The sequence below is a fragment of the Mus caroli genome, unplaced genomic scaffold, assembly GCF_978045245.1.
Source record: "Mus caroli unplaced genomic scaffold, Mus_caroli_1 scaffold_5, whole genome shotgun sequence".
Taxonomy (NCBI): Eukaryota; Metazoa; Chordata; class Mammalia; order Rodentia; family Muridae; genus Mus; species Mus caroli.
In genome coordinates, this window is record NW_028227260.1 from 98,380,230 (window position 1) to 98,404,031 (window position 23,802).

The following is a 23,802-nucleotide window of genomic DNA, read 5'->3' on the forward strand; positions in this document are numbered from 1 at the left end:
TGCTGCCAAATGTTTAGTGAGCACGTGGTCTCTCTAAGGCTCTGTGTTATTGGGATGTGGGAGAAGTCAGATCTGTTACTACCCACAGGATGTGAGAGTGCAGAAGGAACAGACTTTCAAGGAAGCCATTGAGAAATGCTTTAGACCAGAAGTCCAAGCACAGAAAGGGTGCAGTGTGCTCTGCCAGCAAGAGCAGCCACATGCCAGTGCCATAAAGATGGCAGTTGTAAGTGTGGAAAATGAGCTGACAGCAGACCTTTCAGGGGTGATGGACTTGGGGCAGAGAGAAGGGGAAACTGCTCTGAGCAGTCCTTGCTCTTGAGTCACTTGGCAGGGAGGAGTCAGCCTGGACTGTCCTTCAGGGATGAAACATCAAGACAACATGTGCAAACCCCTGGGCTGAAACAAACTGTCCAACAACAAACAGATTAGTCAGAGAATAGTGTCCTGGTACAGGATCTGGAATTAGAGCTGAGCACACCACATGCGCTGCAGGGCTGACCCCAAACCACTGGAACAGGTTTGTGAGTCATGGTGGGAAAGTGGATCTTAGGTCTCCTCCTCTTCTGTCTCCTTGGTCAGGAGAGGCAGAGCTGTCTAGGAAGATAACTTGATTGTTTCTCACTTGGACAAGTGTTTTACCTGCACATATGACTGTGCACTACATGCGACCCTGGTATCTCTAGAGGTCAGGGCAGTGTGACAGATTTCAAGGAGCTGGAGTTTGAGAGGTTGTAATCCTCCATATGAGTGTGGAAGATAAACCCCGGTTCTCTGCCAGAGCAGGAAGTGCTATTAATACTAAGCCACTGGACAGAAAATCTAGCCCCAGATGCCTTTACATTTAACAAGCATTGGTGTGTGTGTGTGTGCGTGTGTGTGTGTGTTTGTGTTATTAAGTGTGAGGGCATATGTCTGCAGGTCTCGGTGGAAGTGTGGACATAATAGAACACCTTTCCACTCGATTTTTCCACTTCCTCAGGGTCAAGGCAGAATCTCTGCTGGTTTTAATGCCTCCTCCTCCAGGCAGGATCACTGCTATTTCTACAGCTGCCCTCGATGATAATCCAGGCTGGCTGGCCTGAGAGATTGTGGTTCATCGCCCTGCCCATCTGCCTAACACCTCACCAAGGATGTGAATAGATTGCAGATGCCCACTGATGATACCCTCCAGGTTTTCAGGTTCCAGGGAGCTCAGGCAGATCCAGAAGGTTTAGCAGCCTGAGTGTCCATGTTCTGACCCATGTCCTGGTCCCTAAGATGACCTCCTCATCTCCATTGTAATTTAGGGGACTCTAAGTAGATAATGGCTTTGGGAGTTTGGTGAAAGGCAGCGGCTAGTGGTTTGGCTGGAAAGGTAGCTTTTGGGTGGATTGGAGCTGGTCTGTGACTAGCAAGCTAGGAGTTTCCCTGTGAGGGAAACACCCAGATGTCAACATGTGTCTCACAAGAGGGAGAATTTAGTGAAGTTTCCCCATGAGATTTCATTTGGGCTCATTTAGCCATCTCATTCCCAACCTTTCAGGATAGCTCTCCTCACCACAAGCATTTGCATGTAGCCCAGAAACTCCAGCTTCCTAATGGACCGGCTTTCTCACAAACATTTCCCAGGTGAAGATTTCTGAGGTACACAGCATTGGAAATCTCCCTGAATCCTGTCCCAGGTCACAAGGCAGGAGTCTGCATGCACCAACACTTGTGGCAGCAGGGCTGACCCTCCTGCTCTTAAGAACAGGGAGCTTCATGGCTCTTCATAATGTCTTATCAGGCTTCAAACCAAAGACCCCTCCAGGAGGCCAGTGCCACTTCCTGAAAAGCCTTCTAATGAAAGGTAACAGTGCCTGAGTCACTCGGGATTGGGGGGTTGTCCCTGAGTGCATCCTGAGGGTCTCAGTATGGAAGTTTCTGGCCATTCCCAGGATTCTCTGCTGGTCATGCCCCGTGTGCTCAATGGTCCATTTCGTGTGGTCTTCATGCTTCCTCTGTAGAGACGAAAGGAGCACCTGCCTTCCCCTGTGACTGTCTTTCACTGTGACCAAGGTACCTGTTGAGGAGTTTGTTTTGAGAGCGGTCAGGTGTGTCACAGCCCAGAGTCACAGGTAAAGAATCACTGCTGGTCTAAAGGAAAGAGATGACTGTAGACCCCCCAAGATAAAGATAAAATCATCCAGAGCAGTGGAGAAATCTGACAGTGGTGAAAACTGGAAAACCCTTCATCTTAGATTTCCCCCAGAATACTTTCCTGTGACAGAGCTACTAGGGGACTTAAGAGGTTCTCCCTGTCTAGGCACTTTAGAATATGTGCATTTCAGAGCAAGTCTGGTGTTAGCAGAATCATCGCCAAGAGGTAAAGACTGGCATTGCCTCATGGGGCTGAGGAGATTCCTCAGCAGTGCAGGGGCCATGTCTCTTCTTGCAGAGCTTCCAGGTACAGTTTCCCAGCCACCAGTCAAGCCGCTGACCAGCAACTGTCTGTGAGTCCAAGTCCAAGTGATCAGGCTCTGTCTTCTGGTCTCCATGGAAACTGAACACACATGGTACCCAGAGGAACACAAAGGCAAGAAAACTCTAGAGATCTCAAATCAAGATTCCACTGACAGAGGTAAATCACACCCACAGGAACTGTTACTTTTCCCTACATGCACTTAACCAGTTCAGGAAGACAGCCTACATATGGGGTAGCACCTGCCATTTACTTTCATTTCCCTGGGACAACAGTATGGGTGCATGGATGGGTTCAGTTTGCTTACCTGGCAGTCTTTGAGTTTTCCCTTTTACACTTTCATTTACCAGTTAAGGTAGCGTCCCATGTCTGATCCCTGTTCAAGGGTCAGACATCCTCTAGTGTCTTCCAAGAGCAACTGCACTCCTGTGCTCCAACAAAGACCCAAGACCCACATGATTAGTACTAAAACTAAATCTTTTTTTAAAAGAATGCTCTGGGCATGGGTCAGCGACTGTGAGAGTGAGTGCTTGTGCAGCCAGGCTCTTCTGCTCGGTCTCCCCCGTTCGAGCTGCGAGGTTGTGGGCCTGGGTGCTGGAGCATAGAGAAGGGCGCATTGAGCTCAGCTGCTTAGAGCTTCATCTGATTGGGGTCAGAGCCAGAGTCGCCCACTGTGTCTTGGCTGAGTCCACAGAGGTGAGGCTAGGATTGTCAGGGACAAAAGAGGCTGCTGCACCCTCTGCTCCTGTCATCGTAGGGGCTCATCTGTCACCACCACTGTCCTGAAGAGGAGTCTGCTGCCATTGTTGTCCGCCAGGATTTGAGAGTTATGTTGGCCAGCAGCCTCTTGGAGCAGAGACCCAAAGGTCAAGGAAACAAAATACAAAATGGTTCTGTGCATCAAAAGGATAGACTAAATGATGATGATTTTGAACCTTACTTGAGCCCACAGTCAAGGCCGAACAATGCATATACTACCATGTCAGACTCCTACTTACCCAGTTACTAGAGCCCCTCCTTTGGCTTTTCCTATTATTTGGGTTAAGCTGCTTGGTCTACTGGAGGCGACACAGCCATGCCCTATCTAACTTCTTATGGACAACTGAGCAAAGGAGAGCCCCACTTTCTACCAGATGCAATGTTTGGGCCACCAGGAGTCCTAGGTAGCACTCCAGTTCTTGGACAGCATAGCTTTAATTTTTTTTTTCCCAGTGGGATTGACTCCTCAGCATGGGGAAATCACAGTTCTCAGGGACAGTCTTCTCAAAGCTCTGGATATAGTAGCAATTATGCTTATGCACCCAGCTCCTTAGGTGGAGCTGTGATTGATGGACAGTCAGCTTTTGCCAATGAGACCCTCAATAAATCTCCTGGCATGAATACTATAGACCAAAGGATGGCAGCACTGAAACTAGGTAGCACAGAATTTACAAGCAGTGTTCCAAAAGTTGTAGGCTCTGCTGTTGGTAGTGGGTCCATCACTAGTAACATTGTGGCTTCTAGCTGTTTGCCTCCAGCTACTATTGCTCCTCCAAAACCAGCATCTTGGGCTGATATTGCTAGCAAGCCTGCAGAACAACAACCTAAACTGAAGACCAAGAATGGCATTGCAGGATCAAGTCTTTCACCACCCCCAAGAAAGCATAACATGGATATTGGAACTTGAGATAACAAGGGTCCTGTGGCAAAAGCCCCCTCACAGGCTTTGATTCAAACTATAGGTCAGCCAATCCAGGGATCTCCTCAGCCTGTTGGACAGCAGGCCAATAATAGCCCACCAGTGGTCAGACATCAGTAGGAGTAGGGCAACAGACGCAGCCATTGCCTCCACCTCCACCTCAGCCTGCTCAGCTCTCAGTCCAGCAACACGCAGCTCAGCCAACTCGCTGGGTAGCGCCTCGGAACTGTGGCAGTGGGTTTGGTCATAATGGGGTGGATGGTAATGGAGTAGGACAATCTCAGGCAGGTTCTGGATCTACTCCTTCAGAGCCTCACCAAGTGTTGGAGAAACTTTGGCCCATTAATAACTATAACACTAAATGTTTCGACTGGAATCTGAAACATGGCCAGGTTTTCATCATTAAGACCTACTCTGAGCACAATATCCACCATTACATTAAGTAGAATATCTGGTGCAGCACAGAGCACGGTAACAAGAGACTGGATGTCGCCTAACAGTCCATGAATGGGAAGGGCCCCGTGTACTTACTTTTCATTGTCAACGGCAGTGGACACTTCTGTGGAGTTGCAGAGATGAAATCTGCTGTGGACTACAACACATGTGCAGGTGTGTGGTCCTAGGACAAATGGAAGGGTGGTTTCGATGTCAGATGGATTTTTGTGATGGACATTCCCAATAGCCAACTGCGACACATTGGTCTAGAGAACAACGAGAATAAACCAGTGACCAACTCTAGGGACACTCAGGAAGTGCCTCTGGAAAAAGCTAAGCAGGTGTTGAAAATCATAGCCAGCTACAAGCACACCACTTCCATTTTTGATGACTTCTCACACTATGAGAAATGCCAAGAGGAAGAAGAAAGTGTTAAAAAGGAAGGTCAAGGTCGTGGGAAATAGAAAGCGGTTCTGCATAGACTGCAGCAATTGTTGCATCTGCTTATCCTAAGAGGACACGATGACCTGCAAGAAAATTAGGACCTTTTTTCTTATTTTCATTGACTTCAGAGACAATTGCAAACTTGCAGTTTATGTATGGGAATTTCACAAAAGACATAGCACTTAACTGGAAAAAGGGGGAAAAAAGGAAAAAAAGAAAAGGAAAAAACCTAAACAAAAATTCCCTCTAGGTAGTTTAGGTAAAATGAAAAAAAAAAGTCCCTTTTATTTTGGCTTTGGTTGTGATTCAGAGCATAATGCTTTGGGTTTTGGTTTTGTTTGTTTGTTTGTTTATTTTTTACTCTATTTTTGGATTTTTAAGTCCATAAGTGCATACAATTTTCTCTAATTTTTAAACCCTTTCCTCCCCCATTTTGACATTTGCACTCAGAGAACACTTGAGTTGCGCAGATTTTGGGTGTCCACCCCACAAAGTGAGAAGTTGATTTTTCCCTTCCGAACTGGACGAAAATATTTATGAAGAATTTTTGTCTAGGAAAGTTTAATAACCGTGTTAACCAAGGTTGTGTCTGTAAGGGTGGCTCATTTTCTCTGACCCTTTGGTACTCCAAGTAAAACACTAGGAGTCCTAGAAAATGTTCTGTTCTTGTGTATTATACTGAGTAAGTCAGGATTAATTTGATTTCAAAGCTAAGAACAGTGGTCAAAACTCGTTTTCAGAAATGCATTTTGGAAGAGAAAACATTGTAAAACATGTAGTGAATGTTTCTTCAGTTTCTTGTTCAGCCAATGAGGAAAGGGCATTTCCTTTCTTTTTCCCATTAATCACTTCTCAATAAACTCGAGAGCCTCTCGAGCATTAACAAAAAAAAAAAAAAAAAAAAAAAAAGAAGGCTCTGTCATTGTTAATTCAGTGGTCTTTCACTTCACGGTGCCTGTGACTCTGGCATGGCCCAGTCTGAACCCTGGAGCATGGCACCTCTGCCTCGGGTTCTCCAAGATATACAGACCATGATGAATCCTGCAGGAGCTTCGGTGCTGGAATCCAGGTAGTCACAGTCAGGTGGGTGGGAACCACTCTCCCTTATATGAAACTTGGAACAGTCCCTTGTGTCCTCTTGCTGAAAGGGGGGGATCTTTGTCATGCCAGTTTGATGGGCATTGCTCTCAAATCATGTCAGGATATGACAGGCATATATAGAAAGAAAGAAAGAAAGAAAGAAAGAAAGAAAGAAAGAAAGAAAGAAAGAAAGAGACAACGATTCCTTTGCATGTTGATTCCCTCTACATTTTAATCTCTTCTTGCTTCTTTCTTATAGCGCTCTGGTTTTTTTCTTTTTTAAGTAATTCTTTTACATTTTGAATTTTCCAATACTTCTGTTTGTACACATCCATACCTCATGCATTCAGGTCCCAACAAAGGCCACAAGGGGGCACCAGATGCTCTAGAACTGGACCTGCAAGTGGTTGTGAGGCTCCATGTAGGTGCTGAGAACCAAATCCAGCTCACCTACCAGGATAGCAGGGGGTCTTAAACACTGAGTCATTTCTCTAGCCCCTCTCTTGTTTTCTGTTCCTTGTCCCTGGTATGTTCTCAAAGCACCACCCTGCCTTGTGTTTGTTTCTCTTCTTTCACACCCTCTTCTGACACTGCTGCACCTATCCAGACAACCTTCAACTTTTCCAGCTTTCTCGTTCTGTTTGGCTCAGAGACCACAACTAGGAGCGAGCTACTGTGTCCCTAGTCGTATCATAGCTCTGTCCTTCAGCACACTTGGCACTTGAGGGGCTTTCCACTGCCCCTCAACTTGAACTCCACAAATATAAATGAAGCCCAGCCAGAAGAGGAGGATCCCAATTGGCCTCATTTTCCACATAATGAAGAAATTCCCACTTCTGGTATACTGACAAGTTGACAGAAAGGCTTTCCTTATCAAAGAATTCTCTTGAAGGTACAACACGGAGGTGATGCTGGCTATCCAGTGTTCTCCCTGGACAATATGGGCCCTACTTTCAGCTCTCAAAAGCTGCTGTTGGCCCTTTCCAAGGATAGGCTCCTTCTTACCACCTGCCTAAGGGTCCACTGTGCAGAGTGCATGCCACAGAACAGAAGAGCACTCCCCAGTCCTGTGCAGTGTGAGATCCTGCTCCATAAGGGCCCCTCTCCCCATCGAGATGGATGCAGATACAACCTGAGGTAGCAAACACATACTGCATGAAAGGAGAGGTTAGCAAGCCCTCTGACAGAGACAGAGGAGGATTACAGAGCAACAAGATATGTGGGGTTAAGACCCAGTCTCTTGCATTGATAAGGAAAATGACTATTCTCCTACTATGTTTAGGCTATTAACCCAGGCCCTAGAATATTAATACTATCTTTTCCCTTCTATTTGTGATTCTTACGTTTCAAGTGTGTGTGTGTTTGTGTGTGGTATGTGTGTGTCTCTCTGTGTGTTACATGTACTGAGGACAGCCAGAAGAGGGGCAAGATGAATGGGCAGCAGTGGCAATATAGGACAAGTGTCATAAAAGGGAAAGAAAAGAAAAGCAGTCCAGGGGGAGGCAGGAGACAGGGTCATGTGTAGCATAGTGGAGGGGAAAGATTAGCAAACACAAAGTATGTGTGAAATGCCTAAGGAAACCAGTTATACTGTGTCACTGTGAAAAATATGAAACAAAAATATATCATTTGTGAGTCCCAACATAGAGGAATTTCTTGAGACAATGTCTACCTTTGTGGGCCTCCTTCAGACCAAGGTCTCTTCTGTCCTCAGGGGCATCTTATTCCACAGGAATGACATTCCCTCGAGAAACCTGAACTCAATCCAGCATCCAGTCATTCTTTGGGAGATTTGGACCATCAGCCCCAGGCTTGGAGTCTCTCAACTGCCAAGACTGAGAAGAGAAACACAGTCCCTCACAGGCTGAGCAGCTGCTGGCTAAAGCAGAGCATTCACCTATGTGGGGAAATCAGCTCCTGATCTTACACTGCCCATCTACTGAGCCTATTGGTTCATTTTTGCTCTAAGAGACATGCACAGCGTAGGACCTTTTTTCAGCCTAGGGTGAAGCAAGAGTCCAGCCAAGCCACTCTTCCTAGGAGACAAGGAAGAATAGCCAAAGACACTTTCTGCCTCCCCATAAGCCCGTTACTCCATGACCACACTAGCTTAGGGCTCAGTGACAACACTACCCCTTTCTTTGCATGTTTCTACCTGCCATATTGTCTCCCCCACAGTCCCAGCGCATGGAACCCCTATGACCACATTTCTCTTCCACCACCCGGCCTAAGTATCGAAAGCAATAATAGTGGGGATACAACAGAGCCAAGGTCCTCATCAATAGAGCAAAGAATGGTCCATGCAGCCATCACTGATCCTCTGTTTTTTGTTAAGAGCCACGGGTTATACTAACTTTTTGATTTTGAACACCATACCCTTGTATTCAGAGATGCCCTGGGTCATGATTGATCTCCTGGGGCCAATATTTCAAACTCTTCTGCTGACCTCAGATAGCAGGGCTGGTACCAGCTTCAACTGAACCTCTTTACTCCTTATGAGTGGAAGGGACCTCTCAAGATATTTTTTTGCGGTAGCTCAGGGACTGGTCTAAGAAATCCGTTCACATGTCAAAAGGGACAGCAGAAGCCAGATAATTAGCCAACAGGATTCTAGGAGAGTCAACAAATTTCTGACCTCTCATTGTTCATTTGTAGTAAGTTCTGAAACAGGATCCCTTGTGGTCATGCCAGGACAATAGATCAGCTGAGGTGAACTATTGAGTGATACCAGTGTCCTCTCTTTTGCATAGTCCTGATGCCCTCCCTTGTCCTGATGCCATGTCGTTGAACCCACAAAACCATTTCATTTGCTGATGCTTCTCTATTTAACTTCTGCATCACCTTCAAGCGCACCATATCCCTTAGCCTTGATGCTCTCCCATCATTACTGTCTGCCAAGGCCATGGGTGCCTTTCAAGTATACTAATTATGAACTATTTTGGACTCCACTCTTCCAGGCCATCACTACCAGCAACATTGCATCATGCCCTCTTAGTCAGGGTTTCTATTCCTGCACAAACATCATGACAAGAAGCAAGTTGGGGAGGAAAGGGTTTATTCTGCTTACACTTCCATACTGCTGTTCATCACCAAAGGAAGTCAGGACTGGAACTCAAGCAGGTCAGGAAGCAGGAGCAGATGCAGAGGCCATGGAGGGGTGTTCTTTACTGGCTTGCTCAGCTTGCTTTCTTATAGAATCCAAGACTACCAGTCCAGAGATGGTACCACCCACAAGGGGACCTCCCCACTTGTTCACTAATTGAGAAAATGCCTTGAAGCTGGATCTCGTGGAGGCACTTCCCCAACTGATGCTCCTTTCTCTGTGATAACTCCAGCTCTGTCAAGTTGACACCCTAAACCAGACAGTACACCCTCAGAGCAGGAAGTCCTGTTTCTCAGCAGGATCTTCCAGCCCCTGAGCAAACTTAATTCCTAGAGGCTCCCTTCCAGACCATGTCCCAAGAACATATCCCCCTCTTCAGATGGAGGAGCATGCTGTTCCAGCTTCCCCCTTGGCTGCCTCACCTTGCTTGCCTTGCAGGTCTTTGCTAACCTGCTCGATTCTTGTTGACCTGGGACTTGGTGAGCTCTGGTTAGGACATGGCAATACCAATCATGACCTGGTGGTCCTCTTTTCTGGCCACTCTGCTGGGTTTAGCCTTGCAAGTTCTGCAGCCAATATGCAGTGTTGACTACCAATTATGAAACTGGGGAGGGCAAATCCTGGGAGCATATGCAAATGGCACTTCTCCACATGACAGCCATTCCAGCAAATCTCTAATGTGGGAGCCAGTCAGCTTGTGCCTATTGCTGGCTACATGTGACTTTATCCTGCTTCCTTCCTGTTTAGCATAAATGCAATTCCGTGCCAGGCCTTAATTGACTTTGAGCTCTCCTAGAGCATATGGTAGCAACTTTATCATCTTGGGTCATCCAAGAAGCCACAGAGGTTAGCGAGCTAACTATACAGAATCCCATTGCCAGAACAAGACCTTGGCCCAGCCAGTTACTATAGAGACAAAGAAAATGATGTTTCCCTTTTTAGAAGTGAGGTTATTCCCGACAGTTGCTTCATATTTATGGTATATGTGGGGCCCAAGGGCACAGCAGAAGCCATACTTTATCTAGGAGTCAATGCTATGATGTTTCCATTAGTGTGTAATTGAGAGAATGGGCCTATGCCACACCATCACCCAGGTCTCAGGCATGGAAACAATTTTGGGTTAGAGAAAGAATAGAGTCCCAAGCCTGAAAACAGACAGATAGATAGATAGACTGGAATAATCAAGCTACATTGTAATCTTTTGACAGTCAAAGGAACAAACCTAGACTACTTGAGGTATTACATCTCCTTGTCTCCATACCTCTCCTAGGACTTAACATTGCTAGAGCCAAGGTTTTTGGTTCTTTCTGTTTATAATATACCTAAGTGCCCACCTGCTGGGATGGACCATTTCCCCAGCCTTTTACATGCAAAAGAAGTTCCTAGAGGAGAATCTCAGCCTATCAGAGGCAAGATGTCATGACCTGCTTTACGTAAGAGACAATTTCTAGAGAGTGTATATGGAATTAATGCAGCCAGGCACATAGTATGGCCCAATTCAAGAAATGTTGCCCTGCAATTCAGAGCAAAAGTGGGTCACTACACACTACATATATCATGAAATTCCTTGAGGAGTCTGATTTGTCTCACTGGGCCTTTGCTTTAGACTGACGTGTGAGAAGGAGGGGGGATTTATCCTGGGAGAAAGGCCTCAGGTATATAGGGGTAAGGAACTAGGGCCACTAGGACACTTTCCTCGATAAGACCTTTGATAAAACAGATGTAAAAGCTCTCTGCTCTGCAGAGCAGGATGTTAGTGGGGGGCCACTATAAATGAAAGATGCCATCTCTTATTTGTGGTTTAGGTGGGAAGGTGGTGATTAGAGATGGCTTGGGGCCTGAATGATGGATCTGAGAGTCTGGAGGAAGTGGTGGGGAACGAGGAGGATGAAAATCTTCAGTATCTGCAAGAAAATGTACGGTACTGCCCATTTTGCCAATCCTGAATAGCCCCCGTCCAGCAGGATACATCTTGTCTTTTGTCTCCTCTCTCAGGAAGGTGAGCCTGCCAAGTCTGGGGTACAACCAGAGCACAGAGACTGGCAGCCCTGTGTGCCAGAGGAGGTATCCATTTTGACTAGAAATCCAGGGAATCTGTCATGGTCAAAAATGTGAACACGGTCCTGTCCCCAAACTGAGGGGTGCATAAAGCAAGTATGCCCCTGTTCCTGTGTCTGGAGAGCCCTGAGTGGGGGACTGTCAAAGCTATGCATACGAGGCTCAGATCCCAAGAAGGAAAGATAATGTGTCTTTCAAGGTACATGTTGGGACCTCTGAAATCAGCAGAGATAAACCCAGGATACATGGCCTTTACTGCAGATCCCACACAGGGACTGATCTACTCTGCCACAGGCTCAGTCCTTCAGAGAGCTCTACAGGGTCTCTAACAATGAACTTTGGAAGAGTGGGAGCCTTCTTTTGAACACAGTTCTTCATCTAGTAGGCTCCTGGGAAGTATTAGGAAAGGATCCCAGGGGTTGAGCAAAGGAGTTTCCACTTCAGACCATAGACAGTCGCCACCCCATACCCCCCAAGAGATGTCCCTGAGGCACTGTCACACAGAAAGTCCAGAGCATGGATGTCTGTCTGAATTCCCTGCCATCGATATTTACTTTGGTATCCTCTCCTGGAAGCTGACCTGTCTAGAGAAGTGTACGCCACAGCAGCAGAAGAGGCCATGTGTAGTTACCAGAGGAGGTATCTAGGATCTGCCAGATGACAAGGTGAGTCACCATGGTAGAATTGGATCTGTGATGGTACTGAACCAACTCTACAAGCTAGGGACCACCATGAGCCACTATGCCCCTGTTCTCATGCCTTTGGAATTCTGACTGCATGGCTGCTGTGGTTGGGCCCTCTTGGGCCTCTTTCTTGATTTGGGGTGAGGCATCTCTACAAGGAGATGGCTCACACCTAGGTTTGAATTCATGTCAGCAGTTGTGTCCATCTTCATAGGGTTCATGGGATTCAAGGTTTGGACCTCCCCTGAGGACTGTGGGTACCTAAAGGAATGAATGAAGTGACAGCAGAACCTGGCCATGTTCTACAGTCCACCCTCACAGGCAGGAAGTGCCTTTCTTACCTAAGGTTCCTGTCTTAGTTAGGGTTTTACTGCTGTGAACAGACACATTGACCATGGAAAGTCTTAGGAAAAACAACATTTAATTGGGGCTTCCTTACAGGTTCAGAAGCTCAGTCCATTATCATCAAGGTGGGAGCATGGCAGCATCTAGGCAGGCATGGCGCAGGCAGAGCTGAAGGTTCTACGTCTTCATCCAAAGGCTGCTTGTGGAAGACTGACTTCCAGGCAACTAGGGTGAGGATCTAAAGCCCACACCGAGAGTGACACACCTAGTCCAACCAGGTCACACCTATTCCAACAAGGCCACACCTCCAAATGGTGCCACTCCCTGATCCAAGAATATAGAAACCATCACAGTACCTCAGGATGAAAGGGATGGGTGTCCTTGGTCAGATGAGGTCTACTGGAAAAGGAAGTTGTCAGGAAGGACGGATAAGATGAATGCATGTAAGCTGTGCTTTGGGAAACCCTGTCTTAATAGATATGATTCTAGGTCATGTGGGCATCACTTGTGACCCCACACAGGTTTTGATGGGATACAATACCAGCTCAAGTCTTCTGGGAGTGTTGTGTTTCTCAGGGAGGTGAGGAAGGAGATCTAAGCTGGAGATTTCAATGAGGCACACTGTTTCCCAATCAGGACACGTTCTAGTGAGAACTCCATGGACAGTGTAAGGAAACTCCAGTCCAATGCACAGGGTGGTACTCACCAAAGTCTTCCCTGTCACTCAAACAGTCCTGTGCAGAGATGTTAGTCTGAACCTCATGCCAGGATCTCAGGCATTAGCTCAGCAGGGTTGTTAGAAACACCTTAACACAGGTCATCTGAGGAAAGATCAGGTGTGTGAAGACTCAAGGTGAGAACTGAGGGAGGTTCATTGGACAAAATTATGATTCCAGACCCCTCCCTGCCCTCCTGCTGTCTATGGGAATGCCTTGACACTTTGGGTGGATTCCTTTCCCTTCCTCTTGCTTCTGTCTCTCTGAATTGGAATTTGTCTTGATGAAGGTGAGCAACACAGCAAAAACTGAAACGTCCTAGATCTGGCCATGTATCAGGATGAGAACCAGTCTGGTCTCCAATCCTTGGACTAATGGGCCACAGGGAAGGGGACTGCCTGGAATGTGAGGTGCCCTCACTGCATTTTGTTCCATCTCTGAGACAGACAGACGTCTTATGAGACTTTGCCACAGGCAGGAAGAAAATTTTACTCAAAGTGCCATCTCTCTTTCCATGTGGGCCCCTGCAGCACAGAGTCCTTTGGTCCTGGAGCCATGCACAATCATAATTGTGGAACAGGCATTTTTGATTGCTGACTGTGGTACAGCTCTCAGAGTCCACTCACCCTTTCTCCAGCAGGCCTGGGAGTCTTTCTCACATGCACACAATCCTGCCCTTGTTCCCAAGGAAAACCAGCACAGATCCTAAATGGAAGAGCAGTGCTTTAACCTCCTGGAGAGCACTCAGTTCCAAAGGGAGGCACGGGACCTGGAGGGTGCCCAGATCCAGAAACCTGGGGCAGGATGGAGGGATGTGTCTCCTGGTGGAACACCATTTTTCCCTGAGTTCTCTGAGAGTCTCCTCTCCTGCCACTACCAAAGTTTCCATTGTAAAGACATCATTGGTAGAGGCCTCTGTAAATCAAGAGATGTACCTGCCAAGATTTATCCCTGCAGGACAACCTGACTTGAAAGGGTTTGGGTTTGTCGCAGTTCCTGCTCATCACATACAGTTGGAAGCAGGGGCAGAAATGCTGGATGGGGCCATAAGAGATTATGAGGATTACTATCCTGGGATCACAAGTAGGGCCTCTCAGTCCATGAGGCAGGCCTTTGGCTCTCACAGGGTACAAGTGGACCCAACTGTCCACTCTTCCTCTCTTGTCTCTACCATAGGGATCTCCTGTGATTGGAAGCTGCATGGAGTTCCAGGCACACCCAAGCCAGGCCTGCTCATAGTGCTCATCATGTTCACAGAGGGCACCTGCTCAGGGAGGAGATAGTCTGGCGTGGGATATGTACTGTGGGGCTGAATTTCAAGAGGGTCCTTTCCATGTGGAGAACTCAGGAGTCTCACTACTGGGAATTTTGTGCAGGAAGGGTACTCGGCATACATCCAGGTCCCTGACAGGGATGCTCCTAGCCAAGAGTTTCTGTGGGGCACAAGGACCCATATCCAAACGACCAAAGTAAAAATCTTAGAATTTTTTGCCAACACAACTGGGAGTAATCCTAGAGGCTATCCCTTCAGGTATGGAGATGCTTTGAGAGATCAGATAAAGAGAACCTAGATCAGGATCGCCCAGCAGGTGGTACTTCTGCTCTGACTGGGCCCCATTCTAGTGCACTGGCAGTTGCCATCCAACATCAGGTCAGACAGAGTCATTGGTCTCAGTGCTGTGCCCTCATTTGGGAGCTGGAGGGAGGAGACTGTGAACCCTTCCATTCTTCCTCTACTGAGTGGGGGACTTGTGATTTCTTGGTTTTCCAAAATGTTGCTGCTTTGTAAAGTGCATAATTAGATGGAGATGTTTTACATTTATTAATTCAATTAATGAGACATTCAATTTCCTTCCCTATGTTGTAGATCATTATCCGTTTGAAAACACATAAGTAAAGAGTCTAAATTGGAGCATGTTACATGACATCAGGTCATTCGAACAGATTTTTCTTGGGTAGTGGGAAAGAACTTGTCATTTTCATGAAGAATACACTAATATTGTCAGTTTTTTCTGCCTTATGATCATCATCATCTTGTATTGTTATTAACTAAGTAAGTCCAAACATAAGTATAGAATTAGAACCTTTGTCCCTTCTTCAATTCTTCAAAGACCACATGCTCTGCAGTAAGTACAGTAAGGACAATGGTTGCGTTTTTTTTTTCTTTTGGTTTTGAGGTCAGTATTTAATTATTTTATTTATTAATTGGCTTTATATCCCAGTATCATCTTCTCTTCTCATCGTGCTCCTTCACAGAGATGTTGCCCTAATTCCTCCATTCTCACCCCTAATAGGAACCCCCACCCCCGGTACCTGGTGTCACTACAATACAAGGTGCATTCTCTCCAGCTGAGGCCAGACAAGGTGGCCCAGTTAGGGGAAGGGGATTCACAGGCAGGAAGAGATTAATGGACAGTTCTTGCTCTAGGTGCTGGGGGACCTGAATAAAGACCAAGCTGTGCATCTTTTATATTTGTGCAAGGGTCCTCGGTCGACCCTTTACTTGGTCTTTGGTTGGTGGTGCAATGAACTCAATTTTTAGTGACTGCTCCCAATGACCAACCACATGTGTCTGGTGGTAAATAATTAGATAGGAAGAAAATCTTTGAGGGTCTAGTCCAGTGTTTTGAGGTTGGTAATTGCAGTATGAATGTTATAGGATGTAAAAAAAAAACATCTTGGGTGGTGATAGGAAAATAATTTTTGGTACAAAAATTCTTCAAATTTCTTCTGCTTGCTATACTACTGTTATATTAAGTCTTTGAGTGTTCAGAGTTCTAACACCAATCAACAGAATCTGAGAAGCTATTAGCCAAATGCTGATAAAATATTCCAATACATGACCAACTATCATAGTCACAAATTCAAGATTTTAAGTTTCCTTAGATTGTCCTTTAAATATAGACTTCATATGTTTCTCATCATGTACACCCAGTCTTCTGGATCTATGGAAAAGCTGTTCTTACCCCTTGTGCTCCACAGAATTTTTCTGTCTTTGCTGAGCTTACATTAAGGAATACTCATGTTGTTTTTTTTTTTTTTTTTTTTTTAAAAGCCTACCAAGCCATTAGGATGAAGTAAAGATGCTCTCCAGTGCCTTTTTCTGTATCATGGACTTCAATAAAGAGTAGCCCTTAACGTGTTTAAAAATGTCTTTTTTTGTTGTTGTAAATTCAGAAAGGTCATTTTAAGCTTCAGGAAACCCACTCAGTCCTATTTCTTATGGGTCAAGTGGATTACATCCCAATAAGTTCCCCTGTCCATCAGTAGCCTAAGTTTCCCACCTGTTGCCTATTCCAGGGGTTAGGATTTCTCCCTGTTCTCAGGAGCTCTTGACCAGCCTTTCTTCCTCTCTTTCTGTCTTCTCCCCTCCCCCTTCTCTGCCTCTACCCCTTTCCAGGTCATCACTCACTTCTCCCTCAATAAACCTTTTGCGTAGTAGGCCTGTCACATGGCGTGATTCCTCAGAGGGAAAACCTGCCAGGGTCTGGCAGGAAACCAGCAGGTTCTCCTGCTGCCAACTCATTATATTGCTTTATATTTCTAACAGTTGAGGCTCTAGGAGCCTCTAGGACCCAGGCTACGTGGTTCTGTGAGTCTTCCTCTGGAGTCTGTATCTGCTTCAAGTTCCTCAGTCATTCCCCCATCTCTTCCACAAGACTCCTCGAGTTCCATCTTATGTTTGGCTGTGGGTCTCTGGATCTCTTTCCAATAGCTAATGGGTGTAGCATCTAAGAGGACAACTATGCTAGGCTCCTATGTGCAAACATAGCATCATTAGTAGTGTCAGGGGTTGGTCCTTGCCCATGGGATGGGTCTCAATTTGGGGCAGTCACTGGTTGGCCATTCTCTCAGTCTCTGATTCATGTTTGCCTTTCATGTCTTGTAGGGAACATACATTTTGAGTCAAAGTTTTTGTGCGTGGGATGCTGTCCTTGTTCTTCCACTGCGAGTTCATCCTGGCTACAGGAAATGACCACTTCAAGATCCATATACTCCACTGCTAGAAGCCTCAGTGTGAGTCACCCCTTAAGGAGCCCAGGGGATTCCCTCTATCTGAGTTCTTTGTCACATCCTAGCAATTGCCCCTACAAGACCAATTTTGATTCTTTCTCCCATGCATCTGATCCTGACCCACATCTTTCTCCTTCCCATCTTTTTGGCCCCCAATTCCCTTGCTACATCCATGCCCAATACCTATTTCATTTCCTCTTGTGAGGAAGAGTCCACCATCATCCTTTTTTACTCCTTGTTATTTGGCTTCTTTGGTTCTGTGGAGTCTTGCATGTGTATCCTGTACTTTATGGCTATCACTTATAATTGAGTACATACCATGTATGTCCTTTCTGGTATGTGTTACCTTACTCAGGATGACATTTTCTAGTTCCGTCCATCTGCCTGCAAAGTTCATTATATCTTGTTTTTAATAGCTGACTAGTATATTTCATTGTGTAGATGTACCACATTTTGTGCATCCATTATGAGTTGAGTGAAATCTGGATTGTTTCCAGTTTCTAGGTATTACTTTGTAAGGCTGCTATGAGCAAAGTTGAGAAAGTATCCTTATGGGAGGGTGGACCATCTTTGGGGTATGTGCCCTGGAGTTGTATAACTGGGTTTTGAGATAGGTCTATTCTTGCTGTTCTAAGAAACTGCAAAATTGATTTTCAGAGTAGCTTTACAAGTTTGTCCTTTCACCAGCAATGGGGGAATGTTTCCCAGGCTCCAAATCCTAGCCAGCATATGTTAAAGCCAAGTTAACAGAAGGATGTGGGCCCTCAGATTTCAACTGGTGACCAACAAACTGAGGGATTTAATGATGTTTGTTTCTGAAGTTTACCTGTGGCCAGTTAGCTATCCTGTCTCCTGTTGCACGACATATCCTCTGGTATGTCCTGGAGAACTGTAATAGTAACACCACCCCAGGGTCAAGAGGACTGGAAGAGCATTGTAATGGAAATAACAACCCCCTCCCCCTTTTGCTCTGGTTCCCCTTACATGAAGTACTGCACCAGGACCTTGACATGTCTGACATGTACCAGTAGTCCTGATGGGTAGTCTATCAGACCCTCTCCCCAGGTGAAAAGCACTGAGGCTCCCAGCATGGGGATTTCCCCATCTGTGCCTTACTGGTTATGGGGCTGTGGGGAGCCCAGGTTTTCTCATGCTTCCAGCCCAACACCAATCCACCAGCTCTCAGCATATCCACCATAGCCAGGCCTGGTCTCACAGGTACCTCTGATTTCCCAGATGTGCTGGAAATGGGAAGGATCCTCTCAGGTTCCCTAAAGGTGACAGTTACACTCACAAGCTGAGTAGAATCAGGGTGGATGGGGAATTCCTCAATGTGAGGAAAGAATGGGAGTATTAGGGACAGACATGTTCCCAGAATGTTTTGGGGGCAGAGCCAGGAGCCCAGGGATTCCCAGCCTAGGGACTGTCATAGAATAGCTGCTGCTGAAGGGGTTAGTCTGAAGTAGATCACCAAGTGTGACATGAGAAGGATGGGAAAGGCAGGCGTAGGACTGTACAAGAATTATGAACTTATTATTACCCATGACAAGTCCTGAGCTATGATTAGAGTAGTCCTTCAAGTGTGTAATAACCTATCTTCATATGTATAGGTTGTGGTAGGCAGACACCAACAGGGCTCACTGTCGTATACAAAACTGGCCCCCTGACCAGGAACCGGTAATTGCCAATAGTTCAGAGGAGAGCAGTAGAGCAGTGTTCTGAGTAGTTTTATCTCAACTTGGCAAAGTCTTAGAGGAGGGAACTACTAGTGAGAAATGCCTCCATAGGACCCTGCTGCAGGCAATGCTGTTATGGCATTTGCATGATTGGTGAAAGATGGGGGAGGGCCAATCCATTGTGGGTGGAGCTTCATCTGGCTTGGCAGTCCTGGGTTACAGAGTAAAGAGTGGGCATAGGAACTATCACTAAACAATTGTCGTTATCAACCTGATAGCAGTGAGGCTGAAACTGTTTCCAAGGAAGGTAACTGCAAGGGGCTGGGGAGCAGGGAACTGGGGGGCTGGAAGGAGGGTAGCAGGAAGGACCTCAGGGAAGAGAGGAGTGCTGTAATTCTGTTCCAAGTGAAAACATTATTAAAAAGAAAAACAAACTCTATCCGTAAAACAAAAGGGATGTTGCTGTGTTCGTGAGGGACAAAGTTTGTATTCGGGAAATCTAAGAAATCTAAGCCACCTCCAGGGACACTGTTCCAGTGGGCTCTGTTTCATTTCTTGCCTTGTAAGTGCAGGGTCTTAAAAGGAAATGCATGCATACAGTCTTCCCACCACCATATTGGTTCAGTCTAGAGAACACGGCTGTGTCAAGCTTGGCTGTCCATGCTGAGTCAGCTCACCAGCCCCAGAATCAAAGTTCATAAATGAAGGCTCGGAAGTATGTCAAAGTTCCATCACAATGGAGCAAACCTGAGTCTAGACCTGGGCTAAACCTACTGTCTAGACTGACCTTGGGCTGAAAGACCTGGGTACAGCATTTTCCTCCAGTCCTCATTTCCTTCTTTGAGATAAAGGATGAAAATCCTTCTTTGTACTACTCCCTTACCCCCATCACACCAGCTTGAAACAAAGTGCTGCCCCTGAGATACACCAAAGTGTATCACATAATAAAGAGAAAAAACCCTTTAGGTCTGGGTTGTGGATTTCTGATATAGGCCTGTATCTCCCTACATATTCTGATACTAAAGAGGAGATGACTTCAGTCTCACTTACTCACGTCTGGTGGAGGGTGACTGTCTTTTGGGCCTCTCACTTTACCACACACACACACACACAAACTCATCTGACACCCTGGTCCCTTTCACATTTGAATTCCCATAGTTCCTTTTAGCTAAGCAAGTAGCAACTTTCCTCAGGGTCATTGAATGTGGTTAAGTCAGGCCACAAAATCCAGTGGGCCACTGAATAGGAAAATGTCATCTCTGGAGAAGAGTGGAAAGGCAGTGCCAATTCTATTGTGCTCCCCAGAACAAGACTTGGTAGCAAGCTGAAGTGTACATGGAAAGTCAAAGGATGTGTGGCCCTCTAATCACAAAAGTGTTTAGAAAAAAGTATACTCAGTTTGTCCTACTTGGGCATAGTACTACTCCAACTTGTAGTGAAAATCATTCCTTACTAGGACCTATGTGAACAGACACAGACAGCCAGCAGGAGCAGTTGGAAGAGACCAATGCCAGACCAAGAAAGGAGTGTGTGTTGGGACACGTAGGTGGTGAAAGCAAGGCTAGACCATGTGGCCTGGAAGGTAGAGTCCTCTAGCAGCCTAGTAGTCTAGTAGTCTCAGTACTGCTGAAGTTTGGACTAATTTCACACTGGCCCTTTGGGAAAACAGAGTTGAAAGAAACTGACCCCTTTCTGGAGTCCACCTTCTTGAGTTCTTTATATATATTGGATATTAGTCCCTTATCTGATTTAGGATGGTGAAGATCCTTTCCCAATCTGTTGGTGGTTTTTTTGTCTTATTGATGGTGTCTTTAGCCTTGCAGAAGCTTTGTAGTTTCATGAGGTCCCACTTGTCAATTCTCGATCTTACAGCACAAGCTATTACTGTTCTATTCAGGAATTTTTCCCCTGTGCCCATATCTTCAAGGCTTTTCCCCACTTTCTCCTCTATAAGTTTCAGTGTCTCTGGTTTTATGTGAAGTTCCTTGATCCACTTAGACTTGACCTTAGTACAAGGAGATAGGAATGGATCGATTCGCATTCTTCTACATGTTAACAACCAGTTGTGCCAGCACCATTTTTTGAAAATGCTGTCTTTCTTCCACTGGATGTTTTTAGCTCCCTTGTCGAAGATCAAGTGACCGTAGGTATGTGGGTTCATTTCTGGGTCTTCAATTCTATTCCATTGGTCTATTTGTCTGTCACTATACCAGTACCATGCAGTTTTTATCACAATTGCTCTGTAGTAGAGCTTTAGGTCCGGCATGGTGATTCCACCAGAGGTTCTTTTATCCTTGAGAAGAGTTTTTGCTATCCTAGGTTTTTTGTTATTCCAGATGAATTTGCAGATTGCACTTTCTAATTCGTTGAAGAATTGATTTGGAATTTTGATGGGGATTGCATTGAATCTGTAGATTGCTTTTGGCAAGATAGCCCTCAACAGAGGAATGGATACAGAAACTATGGTACATTTACACAATGGAGTACTACTCAGCTATTAAAAAGAATGAATTTATGAAATTCCTAGCCAAATGGATGGACCTGGAGGGCATCATCTTGAGTGAAGTAACACAATCACAAAAGAACTCACACAATATGTATTCACTGATAAGTGGATATTAGCCCAAAACTTAGGATACCCAAGATATAAGATACAATTTACTAAATGCATGAAACTCAAGAAGAATGAAGACCAAAGTGTGGACACTGTGCCCCTTCTTAGAATTGGGAACAAAACACCCAGGGAAGGAGTTACAGAGACAAAGTTCGTAGCTGTGATGAAAGGATGGACCATTTAGAGACTGCCATATCCAGGGATTCTTCCCATAAGCAGCTTCTAAACGCTGACACCATTGCATACACTAGCAAGATTTTGCTGAAAGGACCCAAATATAGCTGTCTCTTGTGAGACGATGCCGGGGCCTAGCAAACACAGGAGTGGATGTTCACAGTCAGCTATTGGATGTATCACAGGGCTCCCTATGCAGAAGCTAGAGAAAATACCCAAGGGGCTAAAGGGATCTGCAACCCTATTGTTGGAACAACATGATGTACTAACCAGAACCCCGGAGCTCTTGTCTCTAGCTGCATATGTATCGAAAGATGGCCTAGTCGGCCATCATTGGAAAGAGAGGCCCATTGGACTTGCAAACTTTATATGCCCCAATATAGGGGAATGCCAGGGCCAAAAGAATGGGAATGGGTGGGTAGGGAAGTGGGGGGCGCTATGGGGAACTTTTGGGATAGCATTGGAAATGTAACTGAGGAAAATATGTAATAAAAATATTAAAAATTAAAAAAAAAAAAGAAACTGACCCCTGTGGCCCCCTCATCTCCAGCTCTTGAGGAATGGAAGAAGAAATAGTATCTGTTGGTCAGTTCATGAAGGAACTGCATGTTGGTCAGTTCATGTGCCTGTTAGAACACTGAAACTAATTTGGAAATCTGCTCAATTTTATTCACTTTTTGACAACTGCCCTACACTGAGACATGGCTCCCTCTCCAGACTGCCCTTGGGCCACATTGTGACATCATGTGACAAACAAAGAGGATGATGACTTCATCAGATTGTTGCCACACCAGTGATGCTAGCTAGCACTCAGTGGCCCCTACTGGTGGAACAACTCTCTTGGAAAATCAGGCAGTCTAGAATTTCTTGGGATACGTTTAATGCTGCACAATCCAGAATAAACCGGATGGCCAAGGAAGATGGCATTATACCAGAGCAGGCATTTACCAACCAAACAACACCTGCAGGCAACATCTCCATGAGGCCTTTGAGACCACATAAAAGGAGCAACATACCTGTAAGTGCCCCAGCTGAAAGTCCAACTCAGGCTACACATAAACCATGTAAACTCATCTCTTCATATAATGATACAGAATATCCTTCAGCTAATATTGATATGGACGTACCTGGGTATGAGCGCACCAGCCACTCATGGTACCTTAGATATGGCTGGATGTTGTCTTCATACAACCCATGCAGATACATCCTGAAAGCTGCCCTTTCAGTCATAACTGAATGGGAGAACACTCTGCAGGAGGAAGAGGAGGAGGAGGAGGAAGAGGAGGAGGAAGAGGAGGAGGAAGAAGAGGAAGACGAGTATGAGGAGGATATGGAGGAGGAAGATGAGGATGAGGAGGATATGGAGGATGAAGATCAGGAGGATACGGAGGAGGATGAGGAAGAAGAAGACGAGGAAGGAGAGGATGAGGAAGAAGAGGATTATACAGTGGAGGAAGAGGAGTATGAGGAGTATGAGGAGGAGGATGAAGACGATGATGATCATTACACAGAAAACAACTGTATAATCTGTGCTCTATTCAAATTCATCCCTATGTTCTCAAGCCCAGGGAGAGGTACTGCCTGAGAATAATTACCTTTACTTCAAAAAATAAACCCTGTGGCAGTAAATTAAGATCTTAAATTTGAGCCTAGAGCCTGTGTGTGATTCTATCTAAGCCTGGACACTGTCCCCAAACCTAGCCTGCCACACACTTGGGTCAGCCTAGCCCTTTCATGGACAGCAGCAGCATTTTTATGCCCTCAGCATCATGGTGCAGAAGGGTGTGGCTACTGACCTGGTGGTGTCATCTCACACTACTGAGGTGTCTAGGAACAGGGGAGTCCATTCTCCTGGGTCCCCACTTTCAGCAGGTATTACCAGGAAGTTTCAGGGCAGCAGCTGAGGGTGCCTACCAAGCATCCATTAGTCCTGTCTAAGCACACTTCAAACTAGGTGCCTATCTGTTAAGGGATGAAGACTACTATACCCTGGCCCCTGAGATGTCAGCCCCTCCTCTTGGGGGTGGAAAATTGCCTGATGCATGAGGAAGACAGACTTTAGAAACATTGCAAAGAACCTGCAAAGTATTACTACATAATGTCCACCACCTAAAACTTCTTCACTCACCCCAAGGAACCAGAGCTGTACTTAGGATTTTTAAGATAAATATCTGGGTGAGACTCACTCCTCCTTGCCTGGGCGAGTCTCTAAGTAGAGCTCTTACACTGTAAAAGGACTGGATATGGTTGGGTTTCTCCATGGGTTTTTCTCTTCACCGTAAGTTTCCCAGGGTAGGGATGTCAGCTCAGTGCCTGGCCCTGGACTGAAATGTCAGCAT

The 23,802-nt window shown here is 45.8% G+C and overlaps 1 protein-coding gene and 1 pseudogene across 1 annotated transcript; both read left to right on the forward strand.

Moving 5' to 3' along the window:
• The first annotated feature begins 3,272 nt into the window (after positions 1 to 3,272).
• On the forward strand, positions 3,273 to 5,020 carry LOC147004725 (YTH domain-containing family protein 2 pseudogene; annotated as a pseudogene).
• Positions 5,021 to 22,304: 17,284 nt separating this feature from the next.
• Positions 22,305 to 23,080, forward strand: LOC147004726 (uncharacterized). Its single transcript, XM_085837717.1, has one exon. It carries the CDS (start codon positions 22,371 to 22,373, stop codon positions 23,046 to 23,048), a length of 678 nt encoding a protein of 225 aa, XP_085693843.1. The 5' UTR covers positions 22,305 to 22,370; the 3' UTR covers positions 23,049 to 23,080.
• Positions 23,081 to 23,802: the final 722 nt, after the last annotated feature.

Bases quoted from the DNA above. Each gene is read 5' to 3' on its own strand.
- LOC147004726 (XM_085837717.1), top strand. From the start codon at position 22,371: ATGGCCAAGGAAGATGGCATTATACCAGAGCAGGCATTTACCAACCAA.